The sequence below is a fragment of the Cricetulus griseus genome, chromosome 2 (genome assembly GCF_003668045.3).
Source record: "Cricetulus griseus strain 17A/GY chromosome 2, alternate assembly CriGri-PICRH-1.0, whole genome shotgun sequence".
Lineage (NCBI taxonomy): Eukaryota > Metazoa > Chordata > Mammalia > Rodentia > Cricetidae > Cricetulus > Cricetulus griseus.
The window spans coordinates 72553261-72573457 of NC_048595.1; the positions used below are offsets into that span (position 1 = coordinate 72553261).

At 37.8% G+C, this 20197-nt stretch overlaps 1 protein-coding gene across 3 annotated transcripts in view; it reads right to left on the reverse strand.

Annotated features, from left to right (window-relative positions):
* Positions 1 to 279: 279 nt before the first annotated feature.
* Positions 280 to 20197, reverse strand: part of Kdm4c (lysine demethylase 4C) — a 171734-nt gene continuing 151816 nt past the window's right edge. For all 3 annotated transcript variants that reach the window (XM_027400227.2, XM_027400228.2, XM_027400229.1), the window contains 4 exons: positions 15044 to 15214; positions 11391 to 11510; positions 5825 to 5917; positions 280 to 1326 (listed from right to left, as the gene is read on the reverse strand). In XM_027400227.2, coding sequence (XP_027256028.1) covers positions 1150 to 1326; positions 5825 to 5917; positions 11391 to 11510; positions 15044 to 15214 — 561 coding nt within the window. In that variant the 3' untranslated portion in view covers positions 280 to 1149. The remainder of the gene's footprint in view (positions 1327 to 5824; positions 5918 to 11390; positions 11511 to 15043; positions 15215 to 20197) is intronic.

Sequence of the window (20197 nt, forward strand, 5' to 3'; positions counted from 1 at the left end):
TCTTGGCTAGCCAGTTTCCCTGCCCAGGAGCTCTTTACCTATGAAGCTGATATGGGGTCTGTGAGAATATTCCCAGTTTCTGGTTTCAGACATGTGACTTTCTGTTTACCTTCGGAGTTTCATGAGCAGCCCTCTTGGGGGAGGGGGGCTTGAATTTAGAGGAAACTGACAGATGGCTCTCAAGTACTGAGATTAGGTATATTTAGTACCAGCAATGCCCCAAAGCTCATTTATCTACTGGCTTAAACATGGAGAAATAAGCCAAGACAGAAGACAGAACAGGAGAAAACAGATTTTAATTTTTAAATACTAGTACATTTCTGGGCTGTCTTGCAAAGAAAAATCAAATTATATTAGTTCAAAACTATGCTTTAAGTATATTTATTTAAATCCTAATTTTTACAAACACATAATGAAAGAAATATATATTTTTATAAATATCTGTTCAGAACAGGAATTGTGAAGTGTTTAAAATACCATACCCAGATTTTTCCTCTGTAAATATATAAAATTCCCATAGACTTCATATGAATTCCTTTTCAAGAGCACAAATTTTCCTCCTACAAAGGCCAACTCAGTTTTCAGACACAATCAAAAGTAATAATATAAAAAAATGGAAAAGTTCTATACAAGGGAATACAGATAGCACATAGGTAAATTCCATTACCATTCATACCATTTGTGTTTTAAAAATGTTTTATAAAAACTGCCACTTAAAACAAATGTGAGTAAGACTCTTTCCCTGACTGTGGAAAATACATAAATTATCACCCTTTCTCTTGGGTGGTGAGGCTTCCACCAAAAGAAGTTGGGGGAGAGGAGCCTCCATATTTGTTCCCTGAGGAGGGACCTGAGCCACAGAGAGGTAACCCCCTCTTCTCTGGCACGAGTTCTATATAGTGGGCCATTCACTGTCATCTCCTTTCACTTAGGAATGCATATTCTTTGGGGTCAAATACATGACAGAGGGAGTGATCAGACTACAGAATCAATGTCTTCCTGGTTGCTTGGTAACCAAATTCTGGAAGCCTTGTCTGTTACCAATGCCAGAGAAGCACCCACCCCATCACATGTCCCAGTGCATACACCAAGACTTTCCCTTTGTCTTCCTTCTTTCTGAGCTGCTCTTTGGTTGCAGCAGGTTATCAACTATTGTCTCTTCTGACACTTCTTCTGGAAAGAACTCTTCAAGAAAGTACGATACACAGGGTCATCCACATACTCGTTTTTCAGCCTGGAGCTCAGTACTCTTTGCCTCTTTCTCTCCCCTTGGATTACATCTGCCCCATAAAATGTGTCTTCGAATCGCATATCAGAGGCTGTGGACTAAATGCAGAAGGGTTAGTGAGTACAGAAACATTAGACACAGATCTTATTCTGTCAGCTGAGGTGGGGGACAGAAACTGGGATCTATCACAGGGTAGAAGAAACCTATTCATACATTTTTATTCTTCCTCAACAGGTAGTTCTCACACAGGCCATATGGTAGAGATAGTGGCTCCATTTAGTCCTAATTTCTCTACCCTCAAGGTGTTTCCCCAAACAAAATCAAAATATGTCTCATTTTGAGTCTGCTGTAAATGAAAACTTTTAAAAGAAGCTAGGTCTCCAGAATCTGACTGATTAGAATTTGAGTAATCACTGTGGAGATTGGAATGCTGTAGGCCTAAAGGCCAATCCTTACTTTTACCCTTTCAGAATATGCATGCCTTGCCCAAATCTTCTGACTCATAGATAGAAACCTTAGGGAATCTATTAACTTAGCAGACCACTAGTTCCCACCAAGCTAAAAGCTAACTCTGTCATCAGGTAGCATCTTGGGCCTATAGCAAAGTTTCTCCCATCTTGCTATATACCTCTCTTATCCACTCATTAATGCATTTTAAACTTGCCCATGGCTTTTTTTTTTCCTATAAAACTATAAAACTTTATGAAACTGGTTCATGTTACAATATGGAATTTTGGTTATACTAAAGTTTTATCATGACCAAGCCAAGATAGCTCCAGAATAATCTGTCATTACTTTTAGAATGGAAATTTCAGGTTTTACATCAACACTTTCCTGGTCTCCCTCTTCACTTGGCTTCCACCCAAACTTTTTTTTTTTGGGGGGGGGGAGGGGCGGTCAACAGTCATTCTTAATTCATTCTAAATCTTATTCTTTGTCCCTTTGCCCTCTCCCCACTTCCTAGTGTTCCTAATTCTTATAGTAGTTTTCTGTTGCTACTCCACTGGCTACCTGTTTGCTTACTTAGTTTTGATGTTTCAGGGCTTCACTGTCTTAACTATCTGTTCTACTGGGGCCTCTGGTCCAGAGTGTTGACTTCAATATCTGTACCTACTCCAAAGATGATGATTGCATTTCTCATTCTGGCTTAGATCTCTTGCATCAAAATCTGCAAGTACCCTGCCCAGTAGGCACTTCAAACTGTCTGCTTCAGATGCTCTCCAAATAAACCTGTATAAAACGGAACTCAAAGACTTCTTCGATCACTGCCCTTCTTAGATTTCCTAAATGCCAATACCATGTTCGTCTTTCCAGTCACCTGTCAAAAATTGAATGGCATTGTGGATTCCCTATGATCCGCACCCTGACAGGAGGTCATCGATCTGAAGCAGTCATTATCCTGTATTCAGGGTCTCCCACTTCTACTTTTGAACCACTGCAATAAATGTAGCAGTCCCAATCTATGTCCCATTAAATCACTAGGGGAAAAAAAAACTTTAAGAATACTCTAGTTAGATGATTACAGAGCGCTGTAAATGCCTATCTATAATCTTTTTACCTTTTACCTGCCCTCAAGGTGATCTGCACATTTCCAAGGCCAGACTTTTGTTGTTGTTGTTGTTGTTGTTGTTGTTGTTGTTGTTGTTGTCAGAGACAGGGTTTCTCTGTGGCTTTGGAGGCTGTCCTGGAACTAGATCTTGTAGACCAGGGTGGTCTCAAACTCACAGAGATCTGCCTGCTTCTGCCTCCAGAGTGCGCCACCAATGCCTGGCCAAGGCCAGACTTTTACAACCTAGCAAATTCTATTTCCTTCTCTGAGAAGATTAAATTTTACATTCTGGGCCTCACTGCACTGGCACTGGGTCTCATGTTTTCTGTCTGGGATAGTTTTCCTTCTGTGGAAGAGTATCTGCCACAGGAAAGCTGGAGGTTCCCGTGAGCCCTGAACATGAATGCAGGGATAGGCAATATTCTTTCCATCAGGTGTTCCTTAAGGTAAAAAGTATGAGAACTACAAATGTAGTATGACTCAACACTAAGTAACAGGGGTGGAACTCAGCTACTGCTCAGTGAGTGCTTAGTGAAAAGAGCAGGCTGTTGCTGAGATACTTAAGTAAAGACCAAAGCCAGTGTTCCATTTCAGTTCCTGACTCCCTACTGTTTTGCAATCTAGAATATGTTCTCCACGGCTTTAAGTTAGGTGTATGACTTAAAATGTTAGTAACATATTTCACTTGGGAAGGAAACTTCGCAGTTGTGAATTGGTTGGTTCTCTCTGTCATAGGGAGAAAACATTGTTTCAGTTGTCTCTTGGAAAGCACTTCCTCTGATTTATATTTCACACTTTTATAAGTGTTAATGTTATCAAAGGAGGAAATAAAACATCGATGAAAGTAGTGCCACTGTGCAGAAACAGCAGAAGTCAGCTTCTTAAACTGAACAGTAAAGTCAATTTACCAGGAGCTCTAGTTAATTATGCCATAGTTACTATGGTTATTCTATGAGACAATAAAAGGTAATGGGCTGTTTCTGAAGACAGTATAAAAGAACCCAACACTGTCATTAGGTAGTTAGCTGACTCTCCTAAAACATTTCTCCCCAAGCCAGAAGAATCCAAGGGAGGCAAAGTCACTAAAAAGTAAACTCTCAATAATAAGGGCTGCTTATCAATCTTCCTCAAACTAGAAAAATTCTCTAGCCATAAAGTATCTTCTATCAATTAGCTTTCCAATTAGATTTGTCTCCCCAGCTGGAAAAGTTCTGGGAGACAGCCTAATGACCAGTGCACTAGATACCCACATGAGGGAAAGGCAGGTTACTGGCTGAAGGGTGTACCAGTCTTTGATTCAGTAACAATAAAAGTGGCAAGGGCTCCTGAACGTGTTTCCTGCTGGGCTCAGATTCAGGGCTGCATACAGTGTATTTTACTTGACTATTTTTTTTTTTAATTAAAGTGTTCTCAGAGAAGCCAGGTATGTGTCACATGTTAATAATCCTAGCACATGGGAGGGGCATGAGAAGGGCCAGGAATTCAAAGATATCATTGACCTCATAGTGAGTTATAGGCCAGTCTGGCTTACATATGGAACCTGTTTCAAAACAAGAACAAAACAAAACAAAAACATAGGAGGAAAAAAGTACTGAGAACACACAATACAAAATGACATCCAGGAGCCTTTTTCAAATAAAAATACCAAAAAAGGCAGCATGGAATCAATTCCTATTCCTATCTACCATGGAATAAAGAGATTATGTCTATCTCTAGGATTTTTTCATGAATTCTTAAAAATCGTGAAGGTGAAATCTCTAAGAATCAATTTAGCAGTGGGCACAGCAGCTATACATACATCAGAAAACACTTTCAGAATGTTTCCTATTCTAACCCCTATCCAAAACTTTATGGGCTAATAAAAGCTAAACAACAACAAACATGACATTGTTATTGAGCCTTTAAGAGAATTTGTATCTACAATAGGTGCATTTAATATTCTCTTTGCTCACAGTTATTATCTGGTGGCTAATCTGTTTTTGTTTTTTTTTTAATTAAAATGTTCTCAAACTATGGGTAGGTCTTCTGAGTACCCCATCCATATCCCATTGGATGAACAGCAGTACCAACAATGTCTCATCTCTTAGCCTTTACTTTTAAAAGTCCTTCTTCTGGAGGTGCAGCAGAGAGGGAACCCACAACACCTGCTGTGGGTTCCCTGCCATCAGGATCTCACCCAACAAAAAAAAGAGCTGAATATTCAATTTGCCCCTTGAAGCCTTTGGTTTTCCAAAATAACTAAATAAATAATCTATCATAACTCTGTTACTGCAAGAGGACATAAGAATGTATGGGAGAAAAATTTATTCAGACAATTAACTTCTCTGCTTGCAATTATCATTTCAGAGAGGTTACAGATAAGATTCTAAATCAGTAAAATACACTTCATTTTAGGCTCTGCTAAATACTTTATAATACAATACTATGAAACCCACATGTATAAGTATTTAGTGACATGTACTAGACTTGGAAAAATAAATATACACATATATGCGTGTATGTATTTTACCTCTATTAATATTCCCACTACTAATATTCTGGCATTGTTACGTGTTATGAAAGTGAGAGTGTAGGCACAAACAATCAGTGAGTATGTGACAAAGAACTTCAACAATACATAAGGTTACAAGAGAACATTTTTCTAATGCAGATTCTCTTTAATCTACTGGTCAATACTTCCTTTTAATGTAGCTTCCACTAACAAGAATAAATACCTTAATTTTCTATTTGTGTCCAGAGCTTTGTACAAAGGACAGATTTAATAGTCATTATTATGTCAATAAATTTTTAACATAAAGAACTGTCCTTTGATCCCATCAGAAGAAAAGTAAGCCATGTACACACTGGTTTTCCTCTTTTTATCCAAGTTTAGAATTGCATTGGTCAGGTTACAACAAGGAAAAAGTTACTTTGGCTTTCTTCAAAAATACCAAAAAAGCCCAAGGTTGTTTTCTTCTGTAACTGGGAAAGCATAGAGAGGATGAGGACTTCATGCAGGTGGGGGTGGGGTGGGGATTTGATAAGTAGTACTTGTCATTAGCACTTACAAAGCGGGCCTTTACCCTCTTGGGTAACTCTTCATCTAAAGTGTATATGTCTTCCCTCTTCATTGCTATCTGGGATCCATCTTCAAATTCAACCTAAAGATGAAATATAAGGCATCATGATATGTAGCAAAACCAAAAGAGTATCGATCATTTCTCAAGAGTTCCCTATGCCCCCGCGCCCCCCAAAAAAGAACTGTAACAGAGCAAATACAGAACGAGCCAAAGTCAGAAGTTAGAAGAGCATTTTCTCTTATCCAACTAAGAACAAAGCTGTTTGAGAACAGTTATGATTATTGAACAGGACAGATATGAGCTATGAAATCTTTATCCCCCCCAAAACCAAACAAGAAAAATGAGGACTGATCAGATATTTCTCAGAAAAATGGCAAATCCAGCATTAAGACGGGCTGCATTTTGTTGGTACCATATTGTTTGAACAGAATTTACCACCAGAAAGGTGATGGTGAACAAAAATGAGAAAAAGCATTTGAGAACTGACCATCACATGGAAATTAATATCCAAAATACCCAAAGAACTACAAAATTTAAACAATCAACTGAACCAAAAAGCACCCCCAAATCATTTAGTCAGTAAATGTGCTACTGAAGTGAATCTACTATCCTCAGAACAAATATAAATGCTCAATAAATACTTGAAAAATTGTTCGATATTTTGAGGTGTCAAGGAAATTAAAACTGCTCTGAGATTCTTGTTCTAGTAAGAATGGTTATTGTTGCCAGGCAGTGGTGACACCTTTAATCCCAGCACTTGGGAGGCAGAGGTAAGCAGCTCTCTATGTGTTCAAGACCAGCCTGGTCTACAAAGCAAGTTCCAGACATCCAGAGCTGTTACACAAAGAAACCCTGTCTCAAAAGGCCAACAAATAGGACTCTGAAATCTTTTCTAGCATTTCAGCTATCCCATTATCTATGGATTTGATACTGATGTGTTGTCAATTTGAGAGATGTCATACTAGCTAATTTTAATGATAACCTTTGTGCCTCTCCTAGAATAGATGTGTCCTCAGTCTTTCTTTTCCCTTTCTTTTACTCTTTCTGCTTGTTTGATGTAAGTCTTCATGGTGAGCTGTTTTTTCAGCCTACGTTCCTCTCTACTATTTGGGAGAAACATGACTATAATTAGAAGAAGAAGAAAAAAATTGAAGATTTAGCAATCCCATGCAATAAAAGACAACTATGTACTTAATGTCCTGTAAGGTTCCAAAATACAAGTATTAAGACAATTTGGCCACAGTGCATTCTTGCCAAATCCCAGCTGATTTAACTTTTTATCTTGTAGAGTCCCTGTCTGAGAATATCTACATCTGCAGGTGAGACTGGGAATACTCTAGTGATAGCTCATCTAGGCAGTGACAGTGACTAACTTTCTATATCCTTCAGACTAGTCATTCCATGGCAGTGGGAGAGAATCAGTAACAGCATCCTGTGGAGCACTCCAGCCAGTTTCCACAGCCAACTGGATAGCATGGGAACCCCACCAGTATTCGAAAACACAGTATCATTTAAAAGAAAAAATGTTTACAGCTCTTTTCTTATGTTAGAGAAATGGCAGCAAATAAGTCTATAACTTTTTTTTTTAAGAACTTAGGAAATTTAGAGAAATGTCCATGATCCTGGTGCAGTTGAAGTCTGAATTGGTAGTTGGTCCAGATGTATTCCAACAACAATTTTTGTCAAAGAAAGGACAATTGGTGGGTTAAGTAGACATTTGATTAGAATTTAGAACCTCCAGCTTTTCAGATTTTCTGAATTTTTCACTTTTAGTAAAATACAGTGGGACTTTAAAAGTAAAAAGATGAGTCAAATTATGCAGTGGTCCTATGCTATAAACACAACTGAGATAGAAGCACAGATTAAACATGTTTTTGTTTTCATTTTTAGTGTAAGATGAAGCTATACAACGGTGGAATCAGGCTAAGATCACAAAACAACCCTGCTGCTAATGCATGAAAGGCTGAGAAGGAAAATAGGGTACTTCCTGACCTTGTTCTATTTACAAAATGGTTACCTTAGATAGGTTTAAATTAAGAAAGCCATGCTCTCATTTACATATTTGAAAACATAGCCAAAACTACTACCTGTGACTACTTTCTTCTGTTTTAAATATTTTGCAAATTCTAAGTGAAAAAGAGAGTTTTAGTAATACAATGTGAATAGTATAGTTGACTGTCTTAATATGTCCAGGTCTCAAGTATCCATAGGCAAAACTTCACTGCAAGTTGGACATCTGTTTCCTCTTATTAGGATGGAGACAAGAGTCATTTCTGGTTCTTGTTTTTATAAAATGAGTACGTTGGTTCCTTAAAAATAAATATTATTCCCCGAGTCTTTACTTCTTCTTATTAATAGACTGGAAATCAATAAAATCTATTTTACAGGACTATTGAGGGGAGCAAAACACACCTACAAACATACATACACATAAAGGTACACACACACACACACAAATATATGCACAAACATACATACACGAGACACACATACACAAATATATACAAATAGATATACACAGACATAAATACATACAAACACACACAGAGACATACACAGACATAAATATACATACACAAGACATACATACATACACAGACAAAAATCTACAGAGGCATACACAGAAACACACACAGAGAGATGGAAGAATACACAGATATACACATATAAACACAGGTACATATACAAATATATACATATAAACATAAATTCACAGACACATACACACAAACACACACAGATTTAGCATATTTTGCACTATGTTTCAGTATTTGTTTCTATACATTTTAATGTATAGAATTATTCAACAGTATATTATTCAACAGTATATTATTCAACAGTAAAGGGGAAAGACAGAAAGCACAAAGTAATCTCAAAGGGCCACTTGGTTTAATGAGGAAATTTATACTACTTGTACTTAAAGAGATAATTTTAATGCCAGCTTTGACTTTCATGGGGTTTATATATGTGTGTCCATAGTTTTATGTTGTTGGGCAAATGCACTGATTAATGATTAGCCTGGATTTTAAACATGTGATACTTTTATGCAGCAATAAGCTTTGTTAAATAGCTTCACTATTCTTGTTATTAAATGTGACATTTTGTTTTGATGATATATTAATGCTTTTCTCCAGGAATCTCCTGTAGTATCCAGCCCACTTTTGAGGTTTGATTAACTGTGAACAACTTGATACACTTATATCATCACATACAATCCATATATATATATATATATATATATATATATATATATGTAGAAGGATTGAAAATGACAATTTTCTGCACAAGTGCTCCACTTGCTAACTGCTTTAAGTTTCTTTGCTGAGATGAAAACACAGCACCCAAAACAGAGGTTTCATTTCACTTCCACACCACAGGGAAGTCAGGTCAGGAACCTTGAGGCAGGAACTGAAACAAACAGAGACCCTAGAGGACTGGAGTATTGCTGCATACTGGTTCCTCAGTCTGGTTACTTATACAGCTCAGGACTATCTGTCCAGGATCAGCATACCAACGATGGCCTGGGCCCTCACACATCAATCACTAATTAAGAAAATGTGCCAAAGCCTTGCCTATAGGTCATTTTTGTGGAAGCACTTTCTCAATTGAGGGTCCTCTTCCCAGATAAGTCTAGCTATTGTCAACTTGACAAAAACTAGCCAGGACACCAACTCTTAGATGATGAAAAAAATGTCCTTTCATGGTTTCTAAACTTCTTTGAGCACCTTTTAATTACACTGTGCTCTAGTTCCTGGTGCCCTGTCTTGGCATTGTACTCCTCTATTTAAGCCCTTGCCCATTATCAGTTAACTTTTTTCTTTTTTCTTTAAATTAAAAACAATCTTATTTTACATATCAATCTCAGTTTCCTCACCCTCCAGTTCTTCCATGCTCCCACCAGCCCCACTCCACTTGCTAGGAAAGTTGGGGGCTCCCTAGGGGGGATCATCAAAGTCTGTCACATCATTTGTGACAGGACCTAGGCCCTCTGCCATGTATCTAGGCTGAGAAAGTATCCTTCCATAGGGAATGGGCTTCCAAAGCCCATTTGTGCACTAGGGATAAATACTGGTTCCACTGCCAGAGGCTCCATAGACTGCCCTGGCCTCCCAACTAACTCCTACATTCAGGGGGCCTGCCTCAGTCCTTTGCTGGTCCCCCAGCTGTCAGACTGGGGTCGCTGAGCTTCTACTTGTTCAGGGGTTTCCCCAGCACGGTCTTGACCTCTTTGCTTATCACTCCTCCCTCTCTACAACTAGATTCCAGGAGTTCAGTGCAGTGTGGATCTCTGCTTCTGCTTCCATCAGTTACTGGGTGAAGGCTCTAGGATGGCATTTAAGGTAGTCATCAATCTCATTATAGGGGAAGGGTGTTTAAGGTAGCCTCTCAACCACTGCTTAGATTGTTAGTTAGAGTCATCCATGTGGATCCCTGAACATTTCCCTATGCCAGATTTCTCTTTAAACTTATAATGTCTCCCTATATTAAGGTATCTCTTTTCTTCCTGTTAACTTTCTTCTTTACTCAAACTGGTATCTTACTAATCGTAAGCTGTTTTTCAACTTATCAGGTTTGAATCTTCTAGATTTTTTTCCATGTTGTTAATGTTCAGTTTTAAAGTTCTCTAAGGAATCTGAATGCACATGTGCTACCCATGTTTCTCTTTTGTGAGTTTAACACATCTTTATTTTTGGTGGGGACAGAACAATTTCGGATTTTTTTCCTAAACTACTGTTTTTTTTTTTTTTTTTTTTTAGACTTATTTATTTATTATGTATACAGTGTTCTGGAGGCATATATGCTTGCATGCCAGAAGAGGGCACCAGATCTCATTACATGGTTGTGAGCCACCAGGTGTTAGCTGGGAATTCAACTCGGGACCTCTGGACCTCTAGAAGAACAGCCAGTGCATTTAACCTCTTAGCCATCTCCCCAGAACACAATATTTTTTTAAAATTGAGTAGACAACAACTGTAAGCTCCTTGGAATGTCTGTGCCAATGGTGCACTGGTTTTGGTTTATCCTCAGAGATGCCTAGGTTAGGCTTCTCTACCCAAAGAAATCAAGTCACAGGGTCCTAGTTGGTCAGTCATCACAAAGCTAACACAACATAATATGAAGTAACATGTAATAGTGTATCAACTGGGCAAATGAATGTTACATCTTATTTTATTTAATTTACTTATTTTAAAAATTCCTGTAGTGCTGGACATCAAATCCAGGGTTTTGCACATAGGGGCAAGTGCTCTACTGCTGAATTATAAATAACACTCTAAGCTCCATGCTTTGGCTTAAGGTAAAATAAACCAACTCTCATGACGAAAACACGAGAACCTATTATCTAGTAGTTGAGCCATACCAAATACTAGGTTTTTCTCAGTGTCCAAAGAGGCAACTAAGAAACCTGGGCTGTTAGAAATTCAAGTTTTCTCTTTCATAGAATAACAGGCACAAAAAATTTGTGTGGCTTTTTTGATCCACAGGACATTCATGTTTTCTCTTCCTTGTATCTCCTGTCCATCTCACCAAGCATCACAGAGAAAGCAGCACCCACCTGATACATGTAGGCAATATTTGATCCAAGATACTTTGCACCATAGAGTTTACCATCAGGCCATTTGACTTGGATGACTTCTCCCTCAGCAGGAGGGCCCAGTTTTAAACAGTTTCTGCTCTGTGGGATTAATGAAAAGGTGTTTTAAGGTTAGCAAATGATGAACTCTTGACAATTAAAAGGAATAATTAATTCCACTGTGTTTTATGGATTATTATCTTGCTTGGGTATTCAGGGAAGATGTATGAAGCAAGGGAGCACTTAGCTTACACCATAAAGTTGCAAAGGAACCTCATAAGGCAAGGATAATAACACACCAGAACTTTATATTTGCTATTTGACAGAGAATTATCCAGGCAGAAGCTCTGAGGAAGACACTGGATAGTGATTTATAACATCTAACATTTCAGTAGCATTTTGCAACTAGCAAGGTGCTTTAGCCTAGATACAATTGACCTTTATAAATACTCTTTGAAGTAAACATTTTTAAAGTAATATTTTTATGCATTCTTTGAGAATTTCATGCAATGTATTTTTTTGGTGGGGGGGAGAAGGTGTTTCGAGAAAGGGATTCTTTGTGGCTTTAGAGGCTGTCCTAGAACTAGCTCTTGTAGACAAGAATGGTCTTGAACTCACAGAGATCCACCTGCCTCTGCCTCCCGAGTGCTGGGATTAAAGGCATGTGCCACCACCGCCCGGCTTCATGCAATGTATTTTTTTTTTTTTATTAAGTCATAGTTGCCTACTTTTCTAAATCTTTCTAGATCCATCCCCACCTTTCTAGTCATTCAATAGAGAGATTTCTTTTTTTCTTTACACCCATGGAATCAAAATCGTGTTGCCTAAATTTGTGTTGGATGTGGGAGGTTTCCCTAGAGTGTGGCTGATCTATCAGAAGTCACACCAGTAAAGAAAACTATCAAACTATCTCTATCAAATGGCAATAGATACTCAGCTAGTAACTGAAGAGCTGCGATTAATGGCAGAAACAGCAATAGATTCAGGTGCAGCTGCTGTACCAGAGATAAAGGATACTTTTGTTTCCATTCATGTAATTCTTTTAAAAACTATTTTAAGTTACATGTTATTTATTTTGTGTATGTGTGTATACATGTATGTGAGCTCATTGGGGTAAGAGAAACAAGTGAATGCCACGGTGTGAATGTGGAAGTCAGAAGACAACTTTCAGGAGCTGGTTTGCTTCTTCCATCACATGGGACCAGGGGACTGAACTTAGTTCATCAGGCTTGGCAGCAAGCACCTTTACTGGCTGGGACATATGCCCCAGCCCAGTTAACAATACAGAGATGTAAGCATAACAAAGCAGACTGAATCCATGTTTCTTCATCTCCAGAGAGATACAAATTCTGATACATATTCAATCTCATAAGGTTACAATTAATTTATTACCATACAGAAATGTGTGATTATAATAATTATTATTAAAGTTAAGAAGCTTCTTTCCAAGTACAAATTGAAGCAACATATCCACAAAGAATCAGGAGAAGCAGAAATGGTAAATGCAAGACTTGAGCCTCAAATTGAAGTCCAAGAGAAGGAACAATAGAAGTACTGTCAGATTGGCTAGTCTCATCTCTGGGAACTGATATCCATGTAAAGCCTCCCCTTTATGTGAATCCCAAAACACAGCCAGTCATTAAACTGTGCATATCCACCAGCTTCTCTGAATGAGCTGAGAGCTACAGTGAGGGCCTGAGTCTAGGACACAGCTGACTAAATACCACAAGTCTCTTTCCTGTGTGACTTTTGTTAATCCAATGTGAAATAACTAGTAACTTAAACACATTACATTTGGTTCCAGGTTGTAAGAGCTACAATCATTATGGAATACGACCCACCAAATAGCAAAGCTAAAATGGGTGCACCCTGGAGAGGCAAAGGCCAAGGTGGGGGTAGTGGTTGTCTCCAGAATTTCCCTTGCTTCTGCTGTGCTTTCTCCTGCTTGCTGCTATCATGTTCATGTTCCTACTGTACTGGGCATGGTGTGATTACTATGTGAACAAATCCTCGGGGCTGAAGAAATGGATCAGCAGTTGAGAACACTGGCTGCTCTTCCAGAGGACCCGAGTTCAATTCCCAGCACCCAAATGGTGGCTCACAGCCATCTATATCTATAGTCTCATGGGATCTGATACCCTCTTCTGCTGTGCAGATGCATATGCAGAGAAAACACCTATATACATAAAGTACATAAAGAATTTTTTTAAATCCCACTCTATCTAGTGTACTATGATTGTTTGCCACTCCTTAGTGGGTAAACTACTTGCAGATCATAATCAAGATAATTTTTATAAGACCAATGATGCTTACTTGGATGAAAGATTTAATTGAACTTTCTGAGTCAACCTAAAAGATACAGGTGGTTAAGACAGTGAAGATGATAGGGAAATGTTGTAAACTGTTCTGTTAACTGCTCCAATGAAAGATACAACAGCCAGAAATAAGATTAGAAGTCACCCCTCTCTTTGCTAGATGTGAGATTTGCTGAGGATGGAAAATGTAAACAAGGAAGTTTCATGCATTACAAACCCATGAACTCTGCCTGGGGAAAAACAGGCTGATGATCAAAGAAAGCAATTATATCCCTACATCCAAGGTTATGTCTGAGTTTCTTGGTCGTGTAGTTTACAAAATTAATCATGGGTTTCAGTATGCACCTTGAAAAAAAACAAAGTTGTAAAGGGAAAGGAAATAACTTTATTGTGTGTAAAGAAAAGGAAAAGTGGATGGTTAGCTAGACCACTTGTTTATGGTTTTGTATGGTAGAAATTGGCTAGGAATCTGCTACACTGAAACCACAAACAGTTGCCTGCCAGTACAAAAGGAACTGGCTGAAATATACTTGGCTTACTTAAAAATTTGTTAACCAATAATAAAAGAATCATTACTTTGAGGTAAAGATTTTATAGTGGGAAAATTAATACAATATTTAACTACTTATTAGCTTCTAAAGAAAACATGTAACATGATCATAATGTGATTTTCCCCCTGTGTATGGATTTTCATTTGTTTTTGGAAAATATGTGACTTGTGGTTGTGAGGTAATATTTTTGTGCATAGAAATTGTTGTCTTAGATTGTAATAAAAGGGTTAAGAGAAAAATAATCAGAAGAAGAGAAAAAAGATCATTCCCAGTTAGATAACGGCCTGGGCTACACAGTAAGTTCTAGTTCAGCCTGAGCTTTATAAAAAGGTTATCAAAGTCAGAAAAAGATTTACTAGTGATTAGGCCCTGTAAGAAGGCTGTTGGCTGGTAAATGAAACTCATGTCCTGTGTGAGTTCCAGAGAAAATAGCCATTTTGCCCTGTGCCATATCAGAGTTCAGAAAGAAGGTGCTCTCAGACCAAATGTCAGAACTTGGACTGCCTTGCCTTTTCACAACTCAAGCAAATATATTCCTGTTTTTATAAATTACCTAGTCTTGGATATTTTTCTGTAATAGCACACAAAAAAGGCAAAGAGTATATCTTATGTTTCTTGACTACATAAAATTTCTCAATAGATTTGGAAAAATAAAACCCCGTCTCTTTTTATACTAAAAAGGGTAACAAATGTCAAAATTATTAATGGCAATAGACAATCAGTTACAAACATTTCTGAGGGATAAGGCACTCAGAAAAAACCCACTTACCACAATATCCTCAGGAAATGTGTCTCTGCTAAAGGAGCCATCATCAAACATGACCTCATAGAAGGTTTGAGACGTCACATCTATCACTCTACAGCTGTAGTACCGAGTGTTCCGATGCTTTGTTATGACTGTCTGACCCACAGAGATGACTTTCTCACACGTTTTGGACTTCTGTAAGACAGAGAAAGGAAGTGACAGAAATGTAAAAAGAACAGAAAATAAAAAGTATTTATTCGGGAAACCAATCTTGTCCAGATCTTTTTTGTTTTTTTGTTTGTTTGTTTTAGGGGGCGGTCAAGACAGGGTTTCTCTGTGTAGTCTTGGCTGTACTGGAACTTGTTCCACCTGCCTCTGCCTCCCCGTGCTGGGATTAAAGGCGTGAGCCACCACCCTTGGCAAGATAGAGGTTTTTAAAATTTAGTATAAGAGAATAATTACAAATTTCAATAATAGAATTAGTAAAAAAAATAAATTATATCTTTGACAGGTGTCAAGATCTGCTTTTGGTCAGCCACTGATTACTAACATCTTAGGATGTGTTTTAATTGTCTGAATATTTGGTGCATGTGTGAAGTAGAAGGATAGAGATTATGTTTCAGGTATGCGTAATTCTGCTTCATGGCTTATCTTTGGGAAGCCAGGTACTGGTGAGGTCTGATTTCAACCCCCTAAGGTTTTCTTAAGCTACTTTAAATCCATCTATATCATGGTGTTTATAATCTGAATATTTCAATGTTTATTTTCCAAGAATGAGATATTCCTTTATATAATCACAGTTCCAGACAGTAATCAACTTCAAGAAGTTGAACACTGATATGACACTTTAATCTGCCACCTGGTCTCAAATTGTTCAACTGACTTCATAATGACCTGGTGGTTTCCTATTCCCTTCCCTGAAACTGAAAAACAGAATCCATTCTCCAGTTCTGTCTGCCACATCATTTTAGGCTCATTTAATCTCACTTCTACAAGCCATCTTTTTTTTTTTTTTTATGGTAGTGATACTTAAGAAAGATAAATTTCTCCTGATTTTTTAGAAAGACCATCCTGTGTGATATTTCCCCATGATTACACAGTCTTGTCCATAATCCTAAATTCTTTCTCGTGATATTTTATCTATCTAAAAACACATATTTTTTGCATGTGTCTCAATGTCACTTTAGATCCTAAACAAAAGTGTGACCCAATTTCTTTAGCTAGTTAAATAATTTGAGACTGAACCAGGCTGTGGCTTGGCTTGCTTTGGTCAAAAGACTATCTTAGTACTAATGATACACTAATTCAAAGCATTATGCTCAAGAAGCCTTGGGCACTACTAAACAGTAGTGGATAATGTAGAGAAAGGGGAATTCTCAGTCATCATTAGTGGAAATGCACCCTGGTGAAGTCACCCCATAAATCCGTGTGAAGCATGCTCAAAAAGATCAAAATAAATCTACTACATGACCCAGCAATACTTCTTCTTAACTCAAAGGAGTTGATAACCCACAGCACAGATACTTGATTAGAAATATTTAATGCTGATCTAGTCACATTAGTTAGAAAATCAGAACAACCTACACATCCTTCAACTGATAAGTAGATAAGGAAAATATGAGACAAATACAGAATGAAATATTTAGCTATAAAAAGCTAAAATCATGAAATTCCAGAAAGGCAAACACTTTCTCTTTCACTGGTGGTTCCTAGCTCTAAGTACTTAGATGTAACTATATAACCAAGAGTAAGAACAGAAATCATGAAAGTAAAAGGTAGTGAGGGGACTTGAAAGGAAAATAGCAGAATACAGATGATATGAAGGGGGATAAAGGAGGGCTTTGATGAGAAGTGGGGAGGGAAAAGGTCAAATTACACTAAGGATGTTTAAAAATAGGCCTAAAGAATCATGCTTTCCCCAAATACATACAAATAATCATTTCAAATGAAGTTATCCTACTTGGGCTGACAATTTCCCTCACAGGAGTCACAGAAACCCCTAATACCAGGCATGAGACTACAATTTCCTTTGGTAGTCCAATAGGACCACAGGTCAGGGTAGTTCAAGGGACTGCCTAAGCAGTAATAGAGTAATATACTCTATTACTGTTGCCCTTGATTACATCTTAAAGCTGAAGACAACACAAACTTGGGACACTGGACTTGGACGATCCACGCTGGATCTGACTTGAAAATCTCCTTCCTGAAATAAATCTTTTATAGTATCAGAAGGCTCTTTCCAAACTTCAAGAGAAAGAAACAATTAATAGACTGACCCAGCTGTGATGCCTGGCAGCATGGCAAGAAATCTAAAGGTATAAGAGCATTCATATATTTGTGACAACAAACAGTTCTCCAACTGAATTTAAGAACTGTTCAACAGAAGAAAATCATGCCTTTACTGGAAACCTAGCCAGCTACTTGGGGCTAGTGAGGAGAACCTGCTACCCACTTTCATAAACAAAAAGTATTTTACCTTTATAGGTATAGATAGCTCTAAATCTTCATCAACTCTTAGCAACAAATGGAGACCATTATAACTGGTCAAAATGCAGACATCAACTGATCATGGAATGCCCAGCTCTAATTAGTATATACAACTCCTGCAAATCATGGAACATTAGGGCAGAAGGTAATGAAAAAAATCTAACAGCCAGAGGACCACTATGAGATTGTATCTCCTAGACATGACAGTTCCATGATACTGGAACTATGTGGCTGCTTAAATAAGAACTGAAGGAAGTACAACATCAACAGACATATTAATGTGGAAGAGGGTAAAATATTTCAAGTGCCCATTCATAGACAAAGAATTACAGGTACCAATGATTTCTGAGAAAGAGAGAATTAATCTTCCCTAGAAACGAGACCCTAACTGGTTATTAAATAGCAAGTGGTCAATCCTGAAATCATATACACAAGTAATACTAAATAGACTCAGCATAATGTATATATACACATGCATACAGTAATAAAGAAATGAGATTATCAATTTGAGAGAAAGGGGCTAGAGGGGTGATAGGAGTAGCTAGAAAGAGGAAAGGAAAGGGAGAGAAGTGATGCTATTGTATTTTAACTAAAAGTTAAAAACGATTAAAATCATTTAAGTTCCATTACTTTGGATACATTCAATTTCTTACTGTAACTGCAAACCTTGAACCTACTGATAATTTTAGAAGATTTTATAAAAGGGCACTGAATAATAAGAATTATATGTGAATATTTATTTTGCTTATCTGTGACAACTGATATGAACCTTAAAATAGACTTATTTTGCTGATCAACTTGCTGTGGTGCTGGAATATTGAATATGTGGCCTATGACAATTCTTTGTCTCATATAGCCCAGAGTTGGAAAAGAACACCGCGGTTCTTGAATACATGAGTTAAATAGAAATTGAAGGCCTGGTGATTTGAATGAGAATAGCCACCATGCTTGAATGCTTGTTCCCCAATTACTCTTTTGTACTTGGTAGAGAAAGTGTGTCACTGGGGGTGGGCTTTGAAGTTTCAAACGCCAACACTATGCCCAGTCTCTGTTTGTCCTGGTCTCTGTTTCTCTGTCCTGGCCCTTTCCTTCTGCCTGTGGATCATATGTAAACTCCCAGTTACTGCTCCAGCACCATGGTTGTTTGCATGATACCATACTTTCACTATGATGACCACAGGCTAACACTCTGAAACTTAAAGCCCCCAATGAAATGTTTCTTTTATAAGTTCCCTTGGTCAAGGTGTTTCTTCACAGCAATAGAACAGTAACTAAGACAAACAACAAACTCAATAATGTTGAATAAGCTTTTATATTTAAAATAATTTATGATACTAAACACACAAAATTTGTTTTTAAGATTATTCTTTTAAATATATAAAGCAAATATTGGGGGGAACTTAAAAATAAAGGAAGCAGAAACCTATGAATAAAAATGGTTAGCCCCTTGACATAGTAGTAGGTTTACATTTTATTTCAACTTAACTGTACAGGTTTTATTATAGAAAACAAACAGTTCAGGATCCAGGCCTAATTTTATCTTACGGTTTTCATGGCTATGAGAGAGAGAGAGAGAGAGAGAGAGAGAGAGAGAGAGAGAGAGAGAGAGAGAGAGAGAGAGAGAGAGAGGAGAGAGGAGAGAGAGGAGAGAGGAGAGAGAGAGAGAGACTGACCTAAGAATGGCATGGGGCTTTCTGAAACCTTAAAAGCCCATACCCAGTGACATACCTCCTCCAAAAAGCCAACAAATGGAGACAAAGCATTCAAATATATATATCATCACAATCATTCTAGTTAGTTAACAAATTTTAAAGGAAGAATTCATAACTGAAGTCTACTTGGAGAATGAATAAGTAAGGCCGGGTGTTGGTGGCACACGCCTTTAATCCCAGCACTCGGAAGGCAGAGGCAGCAGGCGGATCTCTGTGATTTCCAGGCAAGCATGGTCTCCAGAGCGAGTGCCAGGATAGGCTCCAAAGCTACACAGAGAAACCCTGTCCCAAAGAAGAAGAGGAAGAAGGAGGAGGAGGAGGGAGGAGGAGGAGGAGGAGGAGGAAGGAGGAGGAGGAGGAGAAAGAAGAAGAAGAAGAAGAAGAAGAAGAAGAAGAAGAAGGAGAAGGAGAGGAGAAGGAGGAGGAGAGGAGGAGGAGAGGAGAAGGAGAAGAAGAAGAAGAAGAAGAAGAAGAAGAAGAAGAAGAAGAAGAAGAAGAAGAAGAAGAAGAAGAAGAAGAAATAAGTAAAAGATACCACAACTGTATTTCAAACAACTGGGTCAGAGTCAATTATAACCCCTTTAACTTTCCTTTTTTGCTTCATAAGGAAATAGCCATGTATGACATTTAAGCTAGTATATTATCTTCATCAAATATACTACATATAAGTGGATCTGTGGGGCAATAGTTTCTAAATCACCTCAAAAGTCTTATGTGTTTTTTTCCCCATCATCTTTTATGAAATGGTTAGCAATCTAAGCTCGTCTAATTGACATGCCAGGGTCAGGAAGAGGTAGATTCCCTGGAGTTTTTTGATCCAATCTCAATAGAAGCACATGTAACCACAGAACACTGCGCCAGTGAATGATTTCACTAACCAAGAACAGGTTAACAAATTCTATTTATTCAGATGAAGTTCAGTCTTAAGTAAAACAAATGAACATGTTGATAGGACAAATTGCTCTCCATACCTTTATTT